Consider the following 25,002-nt stretch of genomic DNA (forward strand, 5'->3'; position numbering starts at 1 on the left):
TAACCGAAATAAACGCAATTCAAAAACCGACACACAGACCGAAGGCAAAACCCCGCCCAATCTTTCCAACAAGCTGAAAGACATGGGGCGTCTGGCATCCATGCGCCACGGCCGCCGCCGAAAACCCTTTACCGCTTGCTTCACCAGAAAGATCTTAGTTAAATCCGTTTGACCACGTAATTTAAAACCGAATGCCAAAGCTGACATAACACGTGACACCTTGGCAGGAGACCAACCCGCTGCAGCTCCCCGACTCAACCAAGACAACAACACCCCAGCTTGCTCCTGCTCGCTTGGCCCACATCCGGCAGCCCGCAACAACTCCACCCAAATAGCCTCGTAAGCCTCCCACGTTCTGGGGGACAACGACGACTTGATCAACGCCTCTGCGTCTCGGACACCACAAGCCAAAGTTCCGCAGGGCATTCCAAACCAATGACCTCCGCATCCGGAGCCAGTGACCGAAAACGCTCGAACTGTGAACGGGAGAGAGAGTCGGCAATGGAATTATGAACACCAGGAACATGCGTCGCAGTTACACGCGCGTTCAATTTCAAACACGATAAGACCAGCTGTCTCAACACCCGCATGACAGGGGGCGATGAAGCCGACAGATTGTTTATCGCACAAACCACCCCCATGTTATCGCAGTAAAAGCGAACACGCCTGTTCCGAAAAACCTGCTGCCACAAATGCACCGCCACCAAAATAGGAAAAATTTCCAAAGTGCGATATTCCGAACCAAGCCAGAAGAAATCCACAATGGCGGCCACGTTGCTGCACACCATTGCCCTTGAAAATACGCACCGAAGCCTGACCCCCCGGCTGCGTCCGTAAACAAATCCAACGACTCGTTATCAACCACTCCCTCCTGTAACAATGACCGGCCATTATAGCTCTGTAAAGAACTGCTCCACACCGTCAAATTCTCTTTATGGTCAGTTGACAACCGCACAAAATGATGAGGAGCACGAACTCCCGCCGTAGCCATGGCCAAGCGCCTAGAAAAAACTCTGCCCATGGGCATAACTCGACAAGCGAAATTTAGCTTTCCAAGGAGCGATTGCAACTCCCTTAATGACAACTTCCACAAACGACAAGCCCGCAGCACCTCCTCGCGCAAACTCACCACTTTGTCGATGGGCAACCTGAACTCCCACTGAAAGGTATCGATTACAATGCCAAGGAAAGACAAACATGTGCTCGGGCCCTCCGTTTTACCCGGAGCCAACGGAACTCCGAAGCGATGCGCCACCAATTCAATTGCTCGCAAAATCGTTTTACAACGGTCAGACCCAGCCGGGCAGATGCACAAAAAGTCATCCAGATAATGGATAACAGACTCACAACCCGAAACATCACGAACGACCCACTCCAAAAAGGAACTAAACGCCTCAAACAACGCGCAAGATTGCGAACACCCCATGGGCAAACACCTATCAACAAAGAAGCGATCCTCCCAAAAACAACCCAACAGCCGAACGCTGTCTGGATGAACCGGCAACAAACGAAAGGCGGATTCTATATCTGTCTTAGCTAGCAGAGCCCCTTTTCCGGATTTTTTAACCCATTCTACCGCCGTGTCAAACGACGCGTAAACCACCGAGCAAAGCCCAGGGTCAATCCCGTCATTGACCGACATACCTCTGGGATAAGACAGATGCTGAATCAAACGAAATTTCCCTTCCTCTTTCTTAGGCACGACCCCCAAAGGGGAAACCACCAAATCCACAAAAGGCGGTGACTCAAACGGGCCCGCCATCCGACCCAACACAACCTCCTCCCACAACTTTTCGGAAACCACATCGGCGTGTAACAAAGCCGACAGCAAATTCTTCCTAACACAAGGAACATCAAACGAAGGAGCCGGGATTACAAAACCCTCCTGAAAACCTAACAACAATAACTCCGCTTTCTCCCTATCTGGATATCTATTTAGATAAGGGACCATCTTTTCCCACTTCACCGGCATCACCCCCATGGGTATTACCACTTCCCGACTTTCCTCTACCCTTTTTAAAACATTTTGCCGCCCCATATGTGGAGCCGCTACAATGGGAACACAAGTGTTTAAACTTGCAGTTGACATCGAATCTACACTGACCTTCGTTAAACTGCCAACAGACACCCAATTTTTGACCCCCCGCTTGACCAGTGGAACTAGGGGACCCTGCGGTACCGGACTGAAAACCCTGGCCGGAACTTCCGGCCCCCCGTGAAAGGGATGGCCGAACTTGTACTGTGCCATCACCCGCAACCATAGCCCAATATCCTTCTGATCCCATCGAATTGCCGGCTGGACCGCTTTCCTCTGCCTGAACTGCTCATCATACCTGAGCCACGCCTGACCACCGTAAACCCTATGAGCCTCACTGATAGAATCCAAGTAACAGAACAAACCCGAGCAATTCTCGGGCGCCTTTTCTCCAATCACACTAGCCAAAATGGCAAAAGCCTGCAGCCAGTTAGCAAACGTCTGAGGAATCAAGCGCCACCGCCGCTTTTCCTCATCCTCCTTCTTACCCTCCTCCTTCTTCTTCTTATCCAGATTAAATTTCTCGGGAGTAACGAAAATATTTCGATATATTCGTCCTTCGCAATCTTTTCCTTAACTTCCTTTTTAAGATGCGCCCCTAAAGGGCCCTCAAAACACACATAAACTTCACCGTGAGCCCTATCATCTAAATGCACCCTACACTCTTTCTCCTTCTCCGTCTGCACTGAGACCGATATCTGTGCAGGCGCCGCTACTGGCGCCACCGCTGCCCCAAAAGCCCCCCCCTGCGGTCTCAACCAAGCCCCCAAAGGTCTCTGAGCGGACATACCCTGCTCCAACCTGGATAACAACTCCTGCACGCTACCCAAAAGCTCACGGACCCCCGCTGAACCCGCATCGCCCGCCACCCTCTCAACACTATCAACCCCCTGACTACCCATAAAAGCGGGTGATACCAAAGTTGGTATACAAAGACCCGACACAGACATATACTCACCGGGCTGCAAGGGATCTGTGGTCCCCTCAGCCGAAGTGCTGGCATCCAGACGTCCCCGGCTCGCCGCGTCCATGAAAGATCCGCCCGAATCCAGCCGATGGTGAAGCCCCAGGAGGTCCGCCTGTGTGCCCTGTCCAGGTACAGGCACGGCAGGTAGGGGGCCCGGACTCTGTATACCCGAGGAGAACGGTGCCTGCGTGGATGAGCTGGCAGCGCACCAGCTCACATCTGCCCCAGCGCCAGCCGCCCATGCCATTATCCTGCCAACCTGATGCAGGAGAGGTCCCGGCCGCTGAAGGTAGGGCCAGCCCGGATCCGTCCAGCCTCGGGCCGCCCGCCCCGACGTCACTCGCCATAAACATTGCGCTCCCAGATGTGGCCGAGGCAGGCCGTGCGGCAGGAGCCTCACCGCTGCGGCCTCCCGCTCCAACAGGCCCCAGGCGCTGCCCGGCGTGCCGAAGCCCCGCCCCCGCTGCACTGCGAGGTGTAGGCCTCGCGACCGCCGCTGAGCCCCGACCGGCAGATGGATTCCGGGGCCGCACAGCCGCTGATCTTACCAGCGCTCGGCCTGGAGGGTCCCGAGAGGGGCTCCTGCGCCTTCGGGGGGCTCGAGGAGCGGAGTCCGGTGAAAGGCGCTCGGGGGGCCGCGTCCTCCGAGAGCGCCGCACCGTCCGACATGATGTGGGCCACCTGCGCCTGCAACCAACCAGGGGGATGTAACGCTGCCGCCGCCCTGAGGCCCTCAAGGATCGCGTCGACGCCAGACATGTCAGGTATGTCTGCTCACGATCCTCTAAGAGCGGGAAGTGTCAGATCCCTCCCCCAAATTCCCATATACCCTCGAGCCAGAACCTTCCCCCCACTCATTACCATATTTCCTACCCCTCTCCCCCCCCCATTGTCATGCAGGCCTCCGCCTACGCCGTGGGGGGAGGGGTACGGCTCGCTCCGGCCCTTTCTGCTTCATTGCATTCAGATGTCTTTATGTGGTCTCCAGTAAGATGGCCGCGCGGTACCATCTGCGCATGTCGGCTTGTTTCATTATACTCTATGAATTTTGCGTGGTGTTCCCCATGCGTCATTTCCGGTCTCGGATATCGTGGTGCTGCTGCCTCTGGACTACATGGGGCCCGTGTACTTCCGGTGCTGTGCAGCCGTGCGGACCGAGTCCAATTATGACGTTTTGTTGGGTAGGTGCAGCCACTTCCGGCTCTGTTTATGTATATATTCATCACCCATGGACACAATTGCTGAGCCCTTGAGGAAGGCATTTGCCGAAATGCGCGTCGGGGTGGACGGGTGTGGGGTGCCTGCACACTGGTGCTTTTCACGTTGATTGGTACGTATACTTTATACATCTGCCTCATTTGACGATACTTGCTACTGGTATTAAGTGCAATAATGGTACTGACCTACTGATGAGGATTCTAGATGGGCATTACTTTTGTTGATACCATTGATACAATTCTCTTGCACCCACCCCTGTTCCTTTTTTGTACGTGCTGAGGGTGGCACGGGGACTATTCCTATCTGCTGTTTTTTAGCCTGTTATGATTAATAAAGACTATTTGTATTTTGCACATATTTGGACTTATGACTGCGTTTGTATGGATGGTTTGTTCGTAATGAATAGGCAGTTTGTCCATTAGATCCGATTCAGTCCCATCAATTTTTGATACTTAAACCCTTATTGGGAAAATAATTATAGATGACTGGTATGTATTCCATAAAGTGTTTATAACTATCTTCCAATGTGTATGGGGGTCTTTACTGTTCATGGTGCCGTAATGTTTCACTATCATTTGGAGCCAACTCAGGGTGGGAATGGGGACATCAAAGGGGAATGACATGTAGGAGGGTCTGAAATGTACAATTGGTGGAGGAAGGTTAAACTTGATGGACCTAGGCCTTTTCTCAATCTATGTAACTATATTCAGTTTTTTGGCTCACCACACTGCGTAGTTTTTCTCAGGGGCATTTTACAAACAAATTGGCAATTGTGATCTACAGTTTTGGCTTTATTTGCACATTTTTTTTTACAGTTTTGCACTGGCATCGTTACAGTACGATTTTCAGCAGCGTGCGGCAGTTCTCTTTATTCCACATTGTTTTTGTGACTAATATTATCTGCAGTCCTAGCTGTCAGCAGACAAGCATGCTAAGCATCTGTGATATTACAAAGCCATTACGTCATTGCATTGAAGAAGGTGGCAAGAGTCCCCAGGATGATGATTAGCTGGATGCTACTCTTTGTCCACTGGACTCCACATGTCTGGTATTTTCCTAAAAAAAAAAAATCACAAAGACATCTGCTAAATACATGGCCATGTGTACTGCCCCACTTGGAGAAGTACTATATTTTGCATGACAGCTTCTCTCAATGGTCTACATAGGAATTTCACATTTTTCTGCCCATTTGCCAATTCTAATTTTGCACCCTCCTCCATCTACTTACCGCACACTTGCAGTTTGAAGCTTCTTTCGATAGTTGGCCCATTAGTGTATATTTTAGCTTCATAAATCCCACTGTCTTCTTCAGTGAGATTACTCAACTTTAACGAAAAACTAGGCTGTTGAGAAGTCAGCCGCTTGAGGAACCTTGGGTTGATAACATTAAGATGGTCTGATTTGTCAATGGCGACCATTTTCTGCATGTGAGACCAAAATACACTGGTGATCTCGGTATTCTTTGGTATGTTGACTTGGAACAAGATGGAGCCACCAAACTTTGCCGACAGTGTCTGTCTGGTCGTATCTGAGAGGACACCTGAAATCAAAATTTGAATGAAACCATTTAGATTAAGGATGGGTTCATGACAATATTTTTTTGTAAGCTCCATCTAACGCCCCAAAAACTAGACGTGCCCCTGATTGAACCATCAACTTCACGTACATAAATTTAGCCTCTTATCATCTTTTCTGCAGTGTCCGTCTGTTCTTTCAGACACAATAGCATCTTAGACCATGCTCATGTGCGGCTGCAAAATGATAGTCAATAGCTCCGACTAGGGTACATCTGAGGTGATTCAAACTGAAGCTCCCACGACAGAGTCATGAAGGAGCAGGCAAAGGTGATGTAAATATGGCCTAAAGGTATGCTCATACATAAGGGGATTATTTGAGAATCCTTGAGTGGACTGGACAAGAACCATACGCCTGTGCAGATCAACCATTGTTTTTGTTTTTACTTACACTGACGAGCAAAAGGGCAACAATAGTTTGAACTGTTTTTTTAATTGAAATTTTTTTCTGTAAGATTTTTATGCTTTACAAAATATAGACTTGAAAGAAAGGAAAAATAAAAAGACTTACACACTATCTGTTTTGCGCATGCGTTTGATAGGAAAAACATTGCCTTGAAACAGCAGAATTGCCTTGAAACAAGCCACGCGTGGCTCATGGCATTTCTGTATATAAACCCTTGTACAGATGAAATCCTCAGATTTTGCTCCTGTATCCTGCGTCAAGATGGATCTTCACATGGTGAGTTTCTATCGGAATCTGGATTTGGATGTCAACTTGTTTCTTTCCTTTGCATTTGCTTGTGAGCAAGAACGGAAAAGAGAAAAACAGAGAAGACGCCGTTGGCGCTTTTGGCAGCACCTGATTCTTGAACTCCGACAGAGCCTTGGAGCCTACCACTCCTTATTCCATGAGCTCCGTGAAAACTCGGAGAAATATTTTGAGTACACGAGGATGTCTCAAGATAGCTTCATGGATCCACATGGAGAAAAAAGAAGAACCGGAGGATAAAAGCCGCGCAGACCATGAAGATAACAGAGTTACACACACACTCTGTTTATTAGCCTACGCGTTTCGTGGCAGACAAGCCACTTCAACAGGGCATCATCTGCCCTGTTGAAGTGGCTTGTCTGCCACGAAACGCGTAGGCTAATAAACAGAGTGTGTGTGTAACTCTGTTATCTTCATTGTGGTCTGCGCGGCTTTTATCCTCCGGTTCTTCTTTTTTCTCCATGTGGATCCATACTGTTTGCCGGGAGCCTGCTGCGACCATACGTGCTTATCCAAGGGAGTTGTGACCTGTCACAACCAGACCAGGTGAGTCTGTTTTGTGGGGGTCCACGTGATTGTGATACCTGAAGGTATTACTCTATGTGCGCTTCTTTTTCTTGTTTTTAAAGATAGCTTCATGGAATTGCTGGTCCGTGTACAAAAAGCCATCAGCAGGCAGGACACCCAGCTCCGTAGAGCAATTCCTGCTGAGGAACGTCTGCTGGTGACACTAAGGTACGTAATATTTAAACATTAACGCCTGTCCTAATTCTTATTGTTCTGCAATGTACTTAATATTTGCAAAAAAACTGTTATTGTTATAAAAGCCATGTCCTTTAGTTTTTTTTTTCTTTCTCTGTTTTGCAAAACCCCAGTCATGAATATTATTGTTCTGATTTTTTTTTTTTCTTTCTCTGTTCGGCAGATTCCTGGCTACCGGAGAAAGCCTATCATCGCTCAATTTCCAGTTCCGGATAGGAATTTTCACACTATCTGGGATTGTCGCAGACACCTGCTGGGCTTTGTGGGATGTTCTCGGTGAGGAATTTATCCCCCCACCCACCACGGAAATCTGGCAGGAAAATGCCGATAAATACTAGCAAATTTGTAATTTCCCCAACTGTTTGGGAGTAGTGGATGGAAAACATATTAGAATTACCAAACTGGCTGGAACTGGATCCGAGTACATTAATTATAAAAAATATTTTTCCATAGTGCTCATGGCGATAGCAGCTGCGGACTGTAGGTTTGTGTTATGGACCTGGTGGTTAGGAGCACCCGGAATGACCTGATGAGTAAACTAGTAATCGGAACAAGCTCTGGGAAAGTGGGAACTCTGCTGATCGCAAACCCTACTCCTATCACACACACTAGAAATAGCCGTGGAGCGTACCTAACTCTCCCTAGACGCCTCTTCACAGCCTAAGAGCTAACTACCCCTAAAGATAGCAATAGAAGCCTAACCTTGCCTCAGAGAAATTCCCCAAAGGTAAAGGTAGCCCCCCACATATATTGACTGTGAGTTAAGAGGAAAGTCACAAACACAGGAATGAAACAGGTTTTAGCAGAGGAGGCCAGACTTCACTAAATAGTCAGAGGATAGAAAAGGGAACTATGCGGTCAGCACAAAAGACTACAATAAACCACGCAGAGTAAGCAAAAAGACTCCCCACACCGACTCACGGTGTGGAGGTGCCACTCTGCACCCCAGAGCTTCCAGCTAGCAAGGGAATATCATGATAGCAAGCTGGACTAGAAATTGGCAGTACTAAGAAATATATTCAGGAAGCAGTAACAACAAATGAACTAGCAAAGACTTAGCTTCTGCTGGAGTAGACAGGTCCTCAGAGAAGTCCAAGAGAGATCTGAACCAATACTGAAACATTGACAGATGGCATGAAGTAACGATCTGAGTGGAGTTAAATAGGGAAGCCAACATAGCAATAAACGACAGCAGCTGACAAAGCCAACCTCAGTGACCAGCAGTTCCGCTCAAAGCCACCAGAGGGAGTCCAAGAGCAGAACTAACCAAAGTACCATTCATGACCACAGGAGGGAGTCCGAGAACGGAATTCACAACAGGTTTGTCACCGTGGACATTGGATATTTTGGCCATGGTAATGACTCCCAGACATTTAAAAACTCGGACATGAGCCAACGGTTGTATGGCAATCATTTCAATTTCCCCCTGCCACAACCTCTTCTCAACACTCAAGGCCCCCCAATGCCATTTGTGGTTGGGAATGAGGCCTTTCAAATGTGTGGAAACCTACTGAAACCATACACCAGTCAGGACTTGACACACACACTAAAAGGATTTTTAATTACTGATTGACCAAGGCACGAAGAACAGTTGAGCGTGCCTTTGGTATCCTTGTCTCAAAATGGTGCATTTTAGGGACAGCCATTAATCTCAAAATTCAGCCACTCGATGAGGTTGTCAAGGAGTCTGTGGTTCTGCACAACTACATAATGGCTAAAGAACTACCCAACGTTGAACTTGATGAACCTGTTTCTAACCCAATTCCAGATTACCATCATCACCCTCTCAGGACAGCAGTTGAAGTTGCACAAATGAGGATACATTTGCGTCCTACTTTGTTTCTGAGAGTGGACTTATGTCCTGGCAAGATGAAATGGTTTAGTGTTCTTGTAATGTTGTGTAATGTTATTAAAATGTATTTTAATGTTGCTGACAATAAAACACCTCTAGATAAACACCTGTTCCAAGTGCCCTCTATATTAGAATAATTTTTTTTTAAGTTTAATAAGGTGATCACCAGTTCACAACTACAGTTTTTATAAAATCCACTTGCTGTATCATGCAGATTGCATGAGACAGGGATTGGATTATAACCAAATTGGGTTATGTAACCCATGCTTTACACTACACCTCTTCTCTCTGAGGTCAGTGCTATGGTAGGTGACGTTGGATTAGCTCTATCGTCTCTTCAGTCTGCATTTCTATAGTTCTATATATTAATGCAGACTGAAGAGATGATGGAGCTAATCCACCTCATATCTTTACTCACCTGCCCGTGTGTCACATCTAGTGCACTCAGGATGCAGAAAACACTGCATCCTGAGTGCACTAGTGCTGACACCTGGGCAGGTGAGCATTGTTGACCCCTGACCTTTTTTGCTGTATTAATATATATTTTTGGAGGATTTTCAGTCCTCTTTGTGTTTTTGCCACCTCATAGCTCCATGACAGACACAAGAAGCAAAGCTGCAGTGTAAAGGAAATAGAAGAGGGGCAGTAGATTGTGTGTCATGGAGCTTTGAGGTGGCAAAAACACAGTGTGTGTACACGGCAACATGTGTGTTGATGGCGCACGGTGTGTTGCCGGCGACGAAAGAGACCAAGAACAAGCAGTGATTGGGGAAAAAATAACACAAATTTATTTTTTTTAAAAATTTACATTTACGAACCAATGAGGGGGAAATGTTATGGACCTGGGGGGTGTGGAGCTGGGAGGATTGGCTACGGGTGGAGGATGAAGGGGTTCCAGGGGAAGGGCTAACTAAACTTGTAGGGTCTGGGAGGTCAAGGATGCGAGAAGACACATTAGGAGTGGAAGCATGGGACGGGGAGACACATTGGAAAGGAGAGAAAAACTTGACAACACAGCAGGTCGTTCAGAATGTGGACCTGGCCTGGTGGTGGTGGTGGACAGCCGTTCAGGATCTTGAGGCGGCCTGTTGTGAAATTCCGTTCTCGGGCTCCCTCCTGTGGTCGTGAATGGTACTTTGTTGAGTTCTGTTCGTGGGCTCCCTCTGGTGGCTTTGAGTGATACTGCTGGTCTTTAGCTGGGCTCCAGCTGCCTCGTTTTCTGCAGTGCTGGTTGCCTATTTAACTCCACCTAGATCTTTACTTGTTGCCAGCTGTCATTGTATTCAGTATTGGTTCAGTTCTCTTTGGGACTTCACGTGTGACCTGTCTCCTCCTGGAGAAGCTAAGTTCATGCTAGTTCATTTTTGCTCATTGCTTTTGGAAAATGTTTCTCAGTATATGATAAGTTCAGCCCAGCTTACTTATATGCTATTTTCTTGCTAGCTGGAAGCTCTGGGGAGCAGAGTTGCTCCCTCACATCGTGAGTCGGTGTGAGGGTCTTTTGTTCTCTCTGCGTGGATATTTTGTAGTATTTTATACTGACCGCACAGTTCCCTTGCTATGTTCATACTATTTAGTACTAGTGGGCCTCTTTTGCTAAAACCTGTTTTCATTCCTATGTTTGTATTTTCCTCTTAACTCACCGTCATTATTTGTGGGGGGGCTGACTTTACTTTGGGGAAATTTCTCTGAGGCAAGTGAGGCTTTTGTTTCTCTCTAGGGGTAGCTAGCTCTCAGGCTGTGAAGAGGCGTCTAGGGAGAGTTAGGTACGTTCCACGGCTGCCTATAGTGTGTGTGATAGGATCAGGTTTGCGGTCAGTAAAGTTCCCACGTCCCCAGAGCTTGTCCTATATTTCTGGTTTACCTATCAGGTCATTCCAAGTATTCTTAACCACCAGCTCCATAACAGCGGCCTAGTGATGGTGGCTGTTGACAACCATGCAGGATCTTGAGGCGGCTTAGTGCTGGTGGCGGTGGACAGCCATGCAGGAGCAGGACTCGGCATGGTGGTGGTGGTGGAGTGGCTTTCAGCAGCACCTGGCCTGGTGGTGGCGGTGTAGTGGTGTGCAGCAGAACTCGGGATTGAGGTTAAGTGTGTAATTTGTGGCACAGGTGGAAATACCACCTGTGGCTGCTGGAAGTACCGAGTCTGCTGCATAGCTTGAATGTAAGCAGCCTTGCAGGCCTGCATCACGTTGAGCTGGAGTTCAGGCATAAGGTGTTCTGACATGCCCTGCTCTATCTTATTTAAAAAAATGGTGTGCTGGTCTCTGGAGGTCGGCTTCCAGACGGTTAAGGCGTTGGTTGACATCCTGGAAAAGTGTGTTAATATGGGTCAGACCACTTTCCAGTCTATCTTCCAGTGCCTTCAAGCCATTCTGGAAGACCGAGCTCAAGTGAATAAACTTGGGCATGAGTGACCTGTCCGAGGCCTTCTGCCGCTGGCGAGAAGAACCCAAAAAAAAGAGGCAGAGGACTGGGACAGGGGAACACCTGAAGAACCAGCTGCCTGTTCTCCAGACTGTGACGATGGCCCACTTGCTGCTTTGCTGGTGGATGGCTGGGACTGGTCCATGGCTGTTCGATGAGGGACCACTCCAGAGGACGATCCAGGTTCAAGGGTGCTGCTACAGGTTTTGTGAAAAGAAAAGTAAAACATTGCTACCAAAAAATAACAATTGTAAAAGCGCCAACTCTTGTGGAATAGAAAAATTCAGATTAGTGAATACAACACAATGGAATACAACACAAAAATACTTACGTTCTCTGAGCAAGGACAGGCTTCAGGAAAGACAGCAACCGGTGGTATTTGTATTTCCAGATCCTTGCTGCAGCACCACTGCGAACTTGGATCTCCTATCTCAGGTCCGTGTTGAAGAGATCCTTCATTGAACGCCAACGGGTTTTGACTATGTTCACTGTGAATATGGCAAAAAAAATTGTTAAACGATGCTGTTTATGCCGGGATTACTCAACCATATGTGATGCGAGAACCTTGCAGGAGTTTCTCGCATCACACACGGTTGTGTAGTCCCAGCCTTCAGGTTCACTGCTGCATCAGACCACACAGCAATACTTACGAAAAGCCTTTCTGACTCGTGGTGTTGTCCCAGTCATCCATCAGCGCTTGGGCCACCTCATTCCACAGCCGCCGAATCACCACAGTGTCCGAGTGCTGCTGCTCCCGGGTGTCCCACAACACAACTCGCTCCTGCACCAAGGCGATGAGGAGGTCGTTGTCAAGGAATTCCTTTTCCCATTGTGGAACCTAGAAATGAAACAAAGACATTCATGTTGGAAAGATGAAACACTTAAAACAAAAAAGGCAAAAATAATAAAAAAAGCAAGAGTACCAAAAACAGTCAAGAATGAATAAAAACAGTCAAGAATACTTACACGTCGTCTTGTCACTGGAACTTGGGCCTGAGCCTGCTGCTCCTGCTTATCTGCACTGGTATGGTTCTGTAAAAAGAAAAATAAATATTTTGCCACATGTGTAATAGTGACAGTGAATACTTACCAATCAGTAGCAAATGTACTCACTTCAGTCTCCTGTCCACTCTGTGAGGTCTGGTCTTCACTGGAGGACATGATGAGGAATGCTGCAAGAGAGACAGAAATGATTGCAGACTGCAGGGAGAAAAACAGACAGGCAGACATATAGCTTGTATACTCACATTATGTCATGCTCGCGCCCAGACTGGTTGGCGCGGGCGTGCGGGGGAGTGGCCCCACTGGACCACAGACCAAACCTCCCTGGACGGGGCGTAACTAAGTAGCTTCCTAGGTGTTCGCTGGAGCCTCTGATGGTGAGGTCAGACTTGTGCAATAGGAAGCTACCAGGTACCACTCCAGGGTGGAGTCTGGTTGTGGCTGCTGATCCCACCGGGGAACGGAACATAGACAAGCAAGCGGGCACGGCTGGCACATAGGCAGGCAGACGGGTACAACAGGAACACTGTCAGGCAGGCGGGCACGGCTGGCTCACTGGCAGGACTGGTAGACAAGACTGGTACACTGGAAGAACCGGTAGGGACCGGTCTGCAGGCAGGTATGTAGAACGGGTAAGAACCTGTTCAGACACGAGGACCTAGGAATAAGTAGATAAAGACCGCAAGAGCGGATGCAGAGAGAAAGCACAGGAGCTAGAGCCAAGAACAGAAATGCAGGAGGCGGAGCCAAGAGCAGGAGGCGGAGCCAAGTGGAAAACCGCAGGAGGCGGAGCCAAGAGCTGGAGGCGGAGCCAAGTGCAAAACCGCAGGAGGCGGAGCCAAGAGCTGGAGGCGGAGCCAAGTGCAGACAGGCAGGAGGCGGAGCCAAGAGCTGGAGGCAGAGCCAAGTGCAGGAGAAGTAGAACCGCAAAGAGCAGAGCCAGGTAGAACCGCAAGGAGCGGAGCCAGGTAGAACCGCAAGGAGCGGAGCCAGGTAGAACCGCAAGGAGCGGAGCCAGGTAGAACCGCAAGGAGCGGAGCCAGGTAGAACCGCAAGGAGCGGAGCCAGGTAGAACCGCAAGGAGCGGAGCCAGGTAGAACTGCAAGGAGCGGAGCCAGGAAGAACCGCAAGGAGCGGAGCCAGGAAGAACCGCAAGGAGCGGAGCCAGGTAGAACCGCAAGGAGCGGAGCCCGGTAGAACCGCAAGAAGCGGAGAGGAGCGGCGGGAGGGGTCTCTGCAGCAAAGCTGAGCAGAGCCACAAGGAATGTGGAGAGAAGCTGCAGCAAGGGATAACTGCAACAGCAGAAGAAAAGCTGAGTAGAAAGGAGCAGAAACGCAGAAGTGAGGAGCAGAGGTAAAGTCACAAAGGTTCAGAGCAGGCAGAGCTGCAAGAGTGCGGAGTGTAAGCAGACTGAGAATACAAGGAGAGACAACAGGGAAGGAAGCCAAAGGCTAGGAGACCGAGGTAAGACTAAGTACAGACAAGGCAATGGAACAAGACACAAGGACAAAGACACTAGGACCAGGATATACTGCCTCCTGGTGGGCGGACAACAAGACCAAGGAAATAACACAGAGAATCCTCCAGAGAGGGAGTAACTCAGAGCAAGGCCAGGCAAACTCAGAAGCAAGACACTAACTGAGCTAACACATTGCACAGGCCCAGACCACTGGGTGGAGCTGCACTATATACTGGAGGCCTCTTGGTAATTGGTCAGGAACAGATTGGACAGATGCACCTGATTCCTATAAGAACCAGAGAGTTCAGGCGCCGCCCCTCTATACACAGAACCATGAAACATGCAGAGAGCAGAGACACAGAACATGGAGCTGGCAAGAAACAGAAACCACATCATGACCTGGAGCAGTGGGTAAGATAGTGTGAGAAATGCGAGGCCATGCCGTGATGCCAGCAGAGTTGTTACAGTACCCCCCCCCCTTTACGGCCCCTCTTCTTCAAGCCCGCCAGAATAACTTGTAGAAGAAGGATGGGAGCATACATAGTCCAGGCCAACATGATATCTTCAGGGTAGAAGGCGGCAGGAGGGTCACCAGGTATCTCAAAAAACAAAGTCTCTTTGTGCTCTGCAGGTTTAGCTTCATCAGAAATCTCGGATAGCAAAGTCTCATTGTACCCAATAGGGTTAGCCTTCTCAATGGACTGGACCATTTCCTCAGGGTAGACAAGAAGCAGGGACTTGGAAGCTACCGACTTGTTATCTTCACCAGCCAGCCACATGGAAGCCGAATGAATACTCACAGGATACACCCTCTGCCCGATATCCAGAGACAAACTTTCAGATAGCAGAGATGTTCTAGAGTACTGAACACAGGAAAAATCACTAGAAATGAGTGTGGAGAACAACAGCTCCACCGGGTCAGAGAAAAGTTGAGGAGAACAAACTTCTGTTTTGAAATCTTCACCAGCCGGCCATAAGGACGCAGAAGGTATAAACATAGGAACAATCTTGTGCCCGTTATCCAGAAGAAATCGTCCAAGCGGCGGGGATGTTCCTAGGAACGGATTACAGGTATAGTCGTTGGAGATGTGTGGAGAGATAGTCACCGCTTCCCCATCTTCGGTGACATTAGCACACCTTGACTCGACGACTAAGTGTTTACTGGTATAGTCGCTGGAGATGTGTGGAGACATCGTCACCGTTTCCCCATCTTCGGTGACGTCAGCACACCTTGACTCGTCGACTAGCAGACCAGCTGAAGAAGATGACACTGCTGAGTGTCTTTGACGCATGGGAACCAGACAGTTCTCAAGACTGGGTAAGTTCAAACGAAGCACTTTACTGGAACCCTTGACCAGAGCGGGTGGTAGAGTCCTTGGCTCAGAATGACCCATGGGCATACCAGACAGCATGTGGAAGACAAACTTCTTCGTGTATAAGGCTCCAACTTGGAGCTGTAGTTGTCCTTGCAGGACTAGACTGCTCTTTAGCAGGGTTCGGCCATTATCAGGCAACGCCCACACTGGGTTCTGGAGCTGAAGAACGGAGACCATACACCGACTCCGTATGACAGGCGGCTTAGACACACCAAAGCTCCCAGAAGGCAGAGAAACAGTCATTAACTTTGATGGGAAGGAAGTACTCTCACCAGGGACAGCCTCTCCTACTGGCCCAGGGTTTTGGAGTACAAGCTTCACAGGCCAAAGACCATCTGAATGTTCTTTACAACCACAGGGATGCCGTATTTCAATCTCAGCACCAGATTCAGGCTGCAGATTTGCCAGCCCCCTTTCATTAGACCTCTCGGATCTTGCTTGGGTGGCTGCTTTGGCAGGTTGTGGAACAGGCAGGGCCGGACTGGCCATAGGGCACTTCTGGCAAATGCCAGAAGGGCCGGTGCCAGTGGTGGGCCGCTTTGAGTGATACTGCTGGTCTTTAGCTGGGCTCCAGCTGCCTCGTTTTCTGCAGTGCTGGTTGCCTATTTAACTCCACCTAGATCTTTACTTGTTGCCAGCTGTCATTGTATTCAGTATTGGTTCAGTTCTCTTTGGGACTTCACGTGTGACCTGTCTCCTCCTGGAGAAGCTAAGTTCATGCTAGTTCATTTTTGCTCATTGCTTTTGGAAAATGTTTCTCAGTATATGATAAGTTCAGCCCAGCTTACTTATATGCTATTTTCTTGCTAGCTGGAAGCTCTGGGGAGCAGAGTTGCTCCCTCACATCGTGAGTCGGTGTGAGGGTCTTTTGTTCTCTCTGCGTGGATATTTTGTAGTATTTTATACTGACCGCACAGTTCCCTTGCTATGTTCATACTATTTAGTACTAGTGGGCCTCTTTTGCTAAAACCTGTTTTCATTCCTATGTTTGTATTTTCCTCTTAACTCACCGTCATTATTTGTGGGGGGGCTGACTTTACTTTGGGGAAATTTCTCTGAGGCAAGTGAGGCTTTTGTTTCTCTCTAGGGGTAGCTAGCTCTCAGGCTGTGAAGAGGCGTCTAGGGAGAGTTAGGTACGTTCCACGGCTGCCTATAGTGTGTGTGATAGGATCAGGTTTGCGGTCAGTAAAGTTCCCACGTCCCCAGAGCTTGTCCTATATTTCTGGTTTACCTATCAGGTCATTCCAAGTATTCTTAACCACCAGCTCCATAACAGCGGCCTAGTGATGGTGGCTGTTGACAACCATGCAGGATCTTGAGGCGGCTTAGTGCTGGTGGCGGTGGACAGCCATGCAGGAGCAGGACTCGGCATGGTGGTGGTGGTGGAGTGGCTTTCAGCAGCACCTGGCCTGGTGGTGGCGGTGTAGTGGTGTGCAGCAGAACTCGGGATTGAGGTTAAGTGTGTAATTTGTGGCACAGGTGGAAATACCACCTGTGGCTGCTGGAAGTACCGAGTCTGCTGCATAGCTTGAATGTAAGCAGCCTTGCAGGCCTGCATCACGTTGAGCTGGAGTTCAGGCATAAGGTGTTCTGACATGCCCTGCTCTATCTTATTTAAAAAAATGGTGTGCTGGTCTCTGGAGGTCGGCTTCCAGACGGTTAAGGCGTTGGTTGACATCCTGGAAAAGTGTGTTAATATGGGTCAGACCACTTTCCAGTCTATCTTCCAGTGCCTTCAAGCCATTCTGGAAGACCGAGCTCAAGTGAATAAACTTGGGCATGAGTGACCTGTCCGAGGCCTTCTGCCGCTGGCGAGAAGAACCCAAAAAAAAGAGGCAGAGGACTGGGACAGGGGAACACCTGAAGAACCAGCTGCCTGTTCTCCAGACTGTGACGATGGCCCACTTGCTGCTTTGCTGGTGGATGGCTGGGACTGGTCCATGGCTGTTCGATGAGGGACCACTCCAGAGGACGATCCAGGTTCAAGGGTGCTGCTACAGGTTTTGTGAAAAGAAAAGTAAAACATTGCTACCAAAAAATAACAATTGTAAAAGCGCCAACTCTTGTGGAATAGAAAAATTCAGATTAGTGAATACAACACAATGGAATACAACACAAAAATACTTACGTTCTCTGAGCAAGGACAGGCTTCAGGAAAGACAGCAACCGGTGGTATTTGTATTTCCAGATCCTTGCTGCAGCACCACTGCGAACTTGGATCTCCTATCTCAGGTCCGTGTTGAAGAGATCCTTCATTGAACGCCAACGGGTTTTGACTATGTTCACTGTGAATATGGCAAAAAAAATTGTTAAACGATGCTGTTTATGCCGGGATTACTCAACCATATGTGATGCGAGAACCTTGCAGGAGTTTCTCGCATCACACACGGTTGTGTGGTCCCAGCCTTCAGGTTCACTGCTGCATCAGACCACACAGCAATACTTACGAAAAGCCTTTCTGACTCGTGGTGTTGTCCCAGTCATCCATCAGCGCTTGGGCCACCTCATTCCACAGCCGCCGAATCACCACAGTGTCCGAGTGCTGCTGCTCCCGGGTGTCCCACAACACAACTCGCTCCTGCACCAAGGCGATGAGGAGGTCGTTGTCAAGGAATTCCTTTTCCCATTGTGGAACCTAGAAATGAAACAAAGACATTCATGTTGGAAAGATGAAACACTTAAAACAAAAAAGGCAAAAATAATAAAAAAAGCAAGAGTACCAAAAACAGTCAAGAATGAATAAAAACAGTCAAGAATACTTACACGTCGTCTTGTCACTGGAACTTGGGCCTGAGCCTGCTGCTCCTGCTTATCTGCACTGGTATGGTTCTGTAAAAAGAAAAATAAATATTTTGCCACATGTGTAATAGTGACAGTGAATACTTACCAATCAGTAGCAAATGTACTCACTTCAGTCTCCTGTCCACTCTGTGAGGTCTGGTCTTCACTGGAGGACATGATGAGGAATGCTGCAAGAGAGACAGAAATGATTGCAGACTGCAGGGAGAAAAACAGACAGGCAGACATATAGCTTGTATACTCACATTATGTCATGCTCGCGCCCAGACTGGTTGGCGCGGGCGTGCGGGGGAGTGGCCCCACTGGACCACAGACCAAACCTCCCTGGACGGGGCGTAACTAAGTAGCTTCCTAGGTGTTCGCTGGAGCCTCTGATGGTGAGGTCAGACTTGTGCAATAGGAAGCTACCAGGTACCACTCCAGGGTGGAGTCTGGTTGTGGCTGCTGATCCCACCGGGGAACGGAACATAGACAAGCAAGCGGGCACGGCTGGCACATAGGCAGGCAGACGGGTACAACAGGAACACTGTCAGGCAGGCGGGCACGGCTGGCTCACTGGCAGGACTGGTAGACAAGACTGGTACACTGGAAGAACCGGTAGGGACCGGTCTGCAGGCAGGTATGTAGAACGGGTAAGAACCTGTTCAGACACGAGGACCTAGGAATAAGTAGATAAAGACCGCAAGAGCGGATGCAGAGAGAAAGCACAGGAGCTAGAGCCAAGAACAGAAATGCAGGAGGCGGAGCCAAGAGCAGGAGGCGGAGCCAAGTGCAAAACCGCAGGAGGCGGAGCCAAGAGCTGGAGGCGGAGCCAAGTGCAAAACCGCAGGAGGCGGAGCCAAGAGCTGGAGGCGGAGCCAAGTGCAGACAGGCAGGAGGCGGAGCCAAGAGCTGGAGGCAGAGCCAAGTGCAGGAGAAGTAGAACCGCAAAGAGCAGAGCCAGGTAGAACCGCAAGGAGCGGAGCCAGGTAGAACCGCAAGGAGCGGAGCCAGGTAGAACCGCAAGGAGCGGAGCCAGGTAGAACCGCAAGGAGCGGAGCCAGGTAGAACCGCAAGGAGCGGAGCCAGGTAGAACCGCAAGGAGCGGAGCCAGGTAGAACTGCAAGGAGCGGAGCCAGGAAGAACCGCAAGGAGCGGAGCCAGGAAGAACCGCAAGGAGCGGAGCCAGGTAGAACCGCAAGGAGCGGAGCCCGGTAGAACCGCAAGAAGCGGAGAGGAGCGGCGGGAGGGGTCTCTGCAGCAAAGCTGAGCAGAGCCACAAGGAATGTGGAGAGAAGCTGCAGCAAGGGATAACTGCAACAGCAGAAGAAAAGCTGAGTAGAAAGGAGCAGAAACGCAGAAGTGAGGAGCAGAGGTAAAGTCACAAAGGTTCAGAGCAGGCAGAGCTGCAAGAGTGCGGAGTGTAAGCAGACTGAGAATACAAGGAGAGACAACAGGGAAGGAAGCCAAAGGCTAGGAGACCGAGGTAAGACTAAGTACAGACAAGGCAATGGAACAAGACACAAGGACAAAGACACTAGGACCAGGATATACTGCCTCCTGGTGGGCGGACAACAAGACCAAGGAAATAACACAGAGAATCCTCCAGAGAGGGAGTAACTCAGAGCAAGGCCAGGCAAACTCAGAAGCAAGACACTAACTGAGCTAACACATTGCACAGGCCCAGACCACTGGGTGGAGCTGCACTATATACTGGAGGCCTCTTGGTAATTGGTCAGGAACAGATTGGACAGATGCACCTGATTCCTATAAGAACCAGAGAGTTCAGGCGCCGCCCCTCTATACACAGAACCATGAAACATGCAGAGAGCAGAGACACAGAACATGGAGCTGGCAAGAAACAGAAACCACATCATGACCTGGAGCAGTGGGTAAGATAGTGTGAGAAATGCGAGGCCATGCCGTGATGCCAGCAGAGTTGTTACAGTACCCCCCCCCCCTTTACGGCCCCTCTTCTTCAAGCCCGCCAGAATAACTTGTAGAAGAAGGATGGGAGCATACATAGTCCAGGCCAACATGATATCTTCAGGGTAGAAGGCGGCAGGAGGGTCACCAGGTATCTCAAAAAACAAAGTCTCTTTGTGCTCTGCAGGTTTAGCTTCATCAGAAATCTCGGATAGCAAAGTCTCATTGTACCCAATAGGGTTAGCCTTCTCAATGGACTGGACCATTTCCTCAGGGTAGACAAGAAGCAGGGACTTGGAAGCTACCGACTTGTTATCTTCACCAGCCAGCCACATGGAAGCCGAATGAATACTCACAGGATACACCCTCTGCCCGATATCCAGAGACAAACTTTCAGATAGCAGAGATGTTCTAGAGTACTGAACACAGGAAAAATCACTAGAAATGAGTGTGGAGAACAACAGCTCCACCGGGTCAGAGAAAAGTTGAGGAGAACAAACTTCTGTTTTGAAATCTTCACCAGCCGGCCATAAGGACGCAGAAGGTATAAACATAGGAACAATCTTGTGCCCGTTATCCAGAAGAAATCGTCCAAGCGGCGGGGATGTTCCTAGGAACGGATTACAGGTATAGTCGTTGGAGATGTGTGGAGAGATAGTCACCGCTTCCCCATCTTCGGTGACATTAGCACACCTTGACTCGACGACTAAGTGTTTACTGGTATAGTCGCTGGAGATGTGTGGAGACATCGTCACCGTTTCCCCATCTTCGGTGACGTCAGCACACCTTGACTCGTCGACTAGCAGACCAGCTGAAGAAGATGACACTGCTGAGTGTCTTTGACGCATGGGAACCAGACAGTTCTCAAGACTGGGTAAGTTCAAACGAAGCACTTTACTGGAACCCTTGACCAGAGCGGGTGGTAGAGTCCTTGGCTCAGAATGACCCATGGGCATACCAGACAGCATGTGGAAGACAAACTTCTTCGTGTATAAGGCTCCAACTTGGAGCTGTAGTTGTCCTTGCAGGACTAGACTGCTCTTTAGCAGGGTTCGGCCATTATCAGGCAACGCCCACACTGGGTTCTGGAGCTGAAGAACGGAGACCATACACCGACTCCGTATGACAGGCGGCTTAGACACACCAAAGCTCCCAGAAGGCAGAGAAACAGTCATTAACTTTGATGGGAAGGAAGTACTCTCACCAGGGACAGCCTCTCCTACTGGCCCAGGGTTTTGGAGTACAAGCTTCACAGGCCAAAGACCATCTGAATGTTCTTTACAACCACAGGGATGCCGTATTTCAATCTCAGCACCAGATTCAGGCTGCAGATTTGCCAGCCCCCTTTCATTAGACCTCTCGGATCTTGCTTGGGTGGCTGCTTTGGCAGGTTGTGGAACAGGCAGGGCCGGACTGGCCATAGGGCACTTCTGGCAAATGCCAGAAGGGCCGGTGCCAGTGGTGGGCCGCTCAATCCGCCGCCCCCGCCGTCGCATTCAACTATACCGGCGTATAGACGCCGGTACAGTTGAATGCAATGATGGAGGAGAGAGCGTCTACAGACGCTCCTCTCCCATCATTCCCCGCTCTGCCTCTGACACTGCGGGTGCGCGATGATGTCATATCATCGCGCACCTGCTGTGTCCCGGGCAGACTGCAGCTGCTGAGACAGGAGCAGGAACCAGGAAGCAACGCTGGGCACGAGGAGAGGTGAGGAGAGTTTTTTTTTTTTTCTGGACTGTGGGGCCATTCTCGGAGGAGGGGAGGGGAGGAAGAGAAGAGATGTGGGCTGTATATAGTTCTCTGTGGGCTGTGCTCTGTGCTGTATACTGCTGTGGGCTGTATATAGTTCTCTGTGGGCTGTGCTCTGTGCTGTATACTACTGTGGGCTGTATATAGTTCTCTGTGGGCTGTGCTCTGTGCTGTATACTGCTGTGGGCTGTATATAGTTCTCTGTGGGCTGTGCTCTGTGCTGTATACTACTGTGGGCTGTATATAGTTCTCTGTGGGCTGTGCTCTGTGCTGTATACTGCTGTGGGCTGTATATAGTTCTCTGTGGGCTGTGCTCTGTGCTGTATACTGCTGTGGGCTGTATATAGTTCTCTGTGGGCTGTGCTCTGTGCTGTATACTGCTGTGGGCTGTATATAGTTCTCTGTGGGCTGTGCTCTGTGCTGTATACCACTGTGGGCTGTATATAGTTCTCTGTGGGCTGTGCTCTGTGCTGTATACTGCTGTGGGCTGTATATAGTTCTCTGTGGGCTGTGCTCTGTGCTGTATACTACTGTGGGCTGTATATAGCTCTCTGTGGGCTGTGCTCTGTGCTGTATACTACTGTGTGCTCTGTGCTATATATAGTACTCTGTGGGCTGTGCTCTGTGCTGTATACTACCGTGGGCTGTGTGCTATATATAGTACTCTGTGGGCTGTGCTCTGTGCTGTATACTACTGTGGGCTGTATATAGTACTCTGTGGGCTGTGCTATGTGCTGTATACTGCTGTAGGCTGTATATAGTTCTCTGTTGGCTGTGCTCTGTGCTGTATACTACCGTGGGCTGTGTGCTATATATAGTACTCTGTGGGCTGTGCTCTGTGCTGTATACTACTGTGGGCTGTATATAGTTCTCTGTGGGCTGTGCTCTGTGCTGTATACTGCTGTGGGCTGTATATAGTTCTCTGTGGGCTGTGCTCTGTGCTGTATACTACTGTGGGCTGTATATAGTTCTCTGTGGGCTGTGCTCTGTGCTGTATACTACTGTGGGCTGTATATAGTACTCTGTGGGCTGTTCTCTGTGCTGTATACTACTGTGGGCTGTATATAGTTCTCTGTGGGCTGTGCTCTGTGCTGTATACTGCTGTGGGCTGTATATAGTTCTCTGTGGGCTGTGCTCTGTGCTGTATACTACTGTGGGCTGTATATAGCTCTCTGTGGGCTGTGCTCTGTGCTGTATACTACTGTGTGCTCTGTGCTATATATAGTACTCTGTGGGCTGTGCTCTGTGCTGTATACTACTGTGGGCTGTATATAGTACTCTGTGGGCTGTGCTCTGTGCTGTATACTACTGTGGGCTGTATATAGCTCTCTGTGGGCTGTGCTCTGTGCTGTATACTACTGTGGGCTGTATATAGTTCTCTGTGGGCTGTGCTCTGTGCTGTATACTGCTGTGGGCTGTATATAGTTCTCTGTGGGCTGTGCTCTGTGCTGTATACTGCTGTGGGCTGTATATAGTTCTCTGTGGGCTGTGCTCTGTGCTGTATACTACTGTGGGCTGTATATAGTTCTCTGTGGGCTGTGCTCTGTGCTGTATACTACTGTGTGCTGTATATAGTTCTCTGTGGGCTGTGCTGTATATAGTACTCTGTGGGCTGTGCTGTATATAGTACTCTGTGGGCTGTGCTGTATATAGTACTCTGTGGGCTGTGCTGTATATAGTACTCTGTGGGCTGTGCTGTGTATAGTACTCTGTGGGCTGTGCTGTATATAGTACTCTGTGGGCTGTGCTGTATATAGTACTCTCTGGGCTGTGCTGTATATAGTACTCTCTGGGCTGTGCTGTATATAGTACTCTCTGGGCTGTGCTTTATATAGTACTCTGGGCTGTGCTGTATATAGTTCTCTGTGGGCTGTGCTGTATATAGTTCTCTGTGGGCTGTGCTGTATATAGTTCTCTGTGGGCTGTGCTGTATATATTACTTTGTGGGCTGTGCTGTATATATTACTTTGTGGGCTGTGCTGTATATATTACTCTGTGGGCTGTGCTGTATACTACTGTGTGGACTGTGCTGTATACTTCTACGTGGGCTGTGCTGTATACTACTGTGTGGTCTGTGCTGAATACTGCTGTGTGGGCTGTGTTATCTACTACGCGGGCTGTGCTATATTATGCAGGCTGTGCTGTATACTATGCGGTTTGTGCTATATAATATGCGGGCTTTGCTATATACTATGGGGAGTATATTATATTCTATGGGGGAGGCCATGTTATGTACTATGTGGCTGTGTTATATACTATTGTGGGGGTATATTATATTCTATGGGGGAGGCTGCGTTATATACTATGGGGGGCTGCATTATATTCTATGGGGGGCTACATTATATATTATGGGGAGGTGGGCTGTATTATATTCTATGGGGGTTACATACTCTGGGGTGGCTGCATTATACTCTGTGGGGTGGCTGCATTATACTCTGGGGTGGCTGCATTATACTCTGGGGTGGCTGCATTATACTCTGGGGTGGCTGCATTATACTGTATCGAGGACTATGGGGAATACGTTATACTATATGAAGAACTATGGGGTGCATTATACTATGGGAAGTGAATTGTACTACATGGATGACTGTGGCGGTGCATTATACTATATGGAGCACTATGAGGATTGTATTATGCTATATGGAGGACTATGAGGATTGTATTATGCTATATGGAGGACTATGAGGAGTGTATTATACTATGTGGAGGACTGAGCAGTGTATTTTAATATATGGAGGACTATAGGGAGTGTATTATACTATATGGAGGACTATGGAGCACATTATAATATATGGAGGACTATGGGGTGTATTTTACTAAACAAGTAAAATGCTGCATATTCGGATTGTTTTTGCTGGAACAAAAAGCCTTGTTGTCAGCAGCACATTGCCAGTGTAAACTGTAGATGTGCTGCTGAAAACATGATACTGTATGGTGATCTGTTAGTGATCTATTAGTGATCGTTCTGTCTCATCATTATTCCTCAGCTGGTGGAAAGAGGCCGGGAAACAAGCGTTGAACAACTTCAGTATTGTCGATCAAACTCGTTTAGCGGCCTGAACTCAGCGTATGTAAATACAACAGAAAGGCTTCTGTGTGATGTGCAGTATGTTAGCATTTGGGGACCCATTTTAAACTTTGCCTAAAACCGGCCCTGC

At 49.0% G+C, this 25,002-nt stretch overlaps 1 protein-coding gene across 1 annotated transcript in view; it reads right to left on the reverse strand.

Moving 5' to 3' along the window:
* Positions 1–4,990: 4,990 nt before the first annotated feature.
* LOC143807595 (T-lymphocyte surface antigen Ly-9-like) overlaps positions 4,991–25,002 on the reverse strand; it is a 49,026-nt gene continuing 29,014 nt past the window's right edge. The window contains exons 3-4 of the mRNA XM_077289348.1: positions 5,449–5,760; positions 4,991–5,276 (exon numbers count right to left, since the gene is read on the reverse strand). Coding sequence (XP_077145463.1) covers positions 5,179–5,276; positions 5,449–5,760 — 410 coding nt within the window. The 3' untranslated portion in view covers positions 4,991–5,178. The remainder of the gene's footprint in view (positions 5,277–5,448; positions 5,761–25,002) is intronic.

This window comes from Ranitomeya variabilis, chromosome 1 (genome assembly GCF_051348905.1).
Source record: "Ranitomeya variabilis isolate aRanVar5 chromosome 1, aRanVar5.hap1, whole genome shotgun sequence".
Classification (NCBI taxonomy): Eukaryota; Metazoa; Chordata; class Amphibia; order Anura; family Dendrobatidae; genus Ranitomeya; species Ranitomeya variabilis.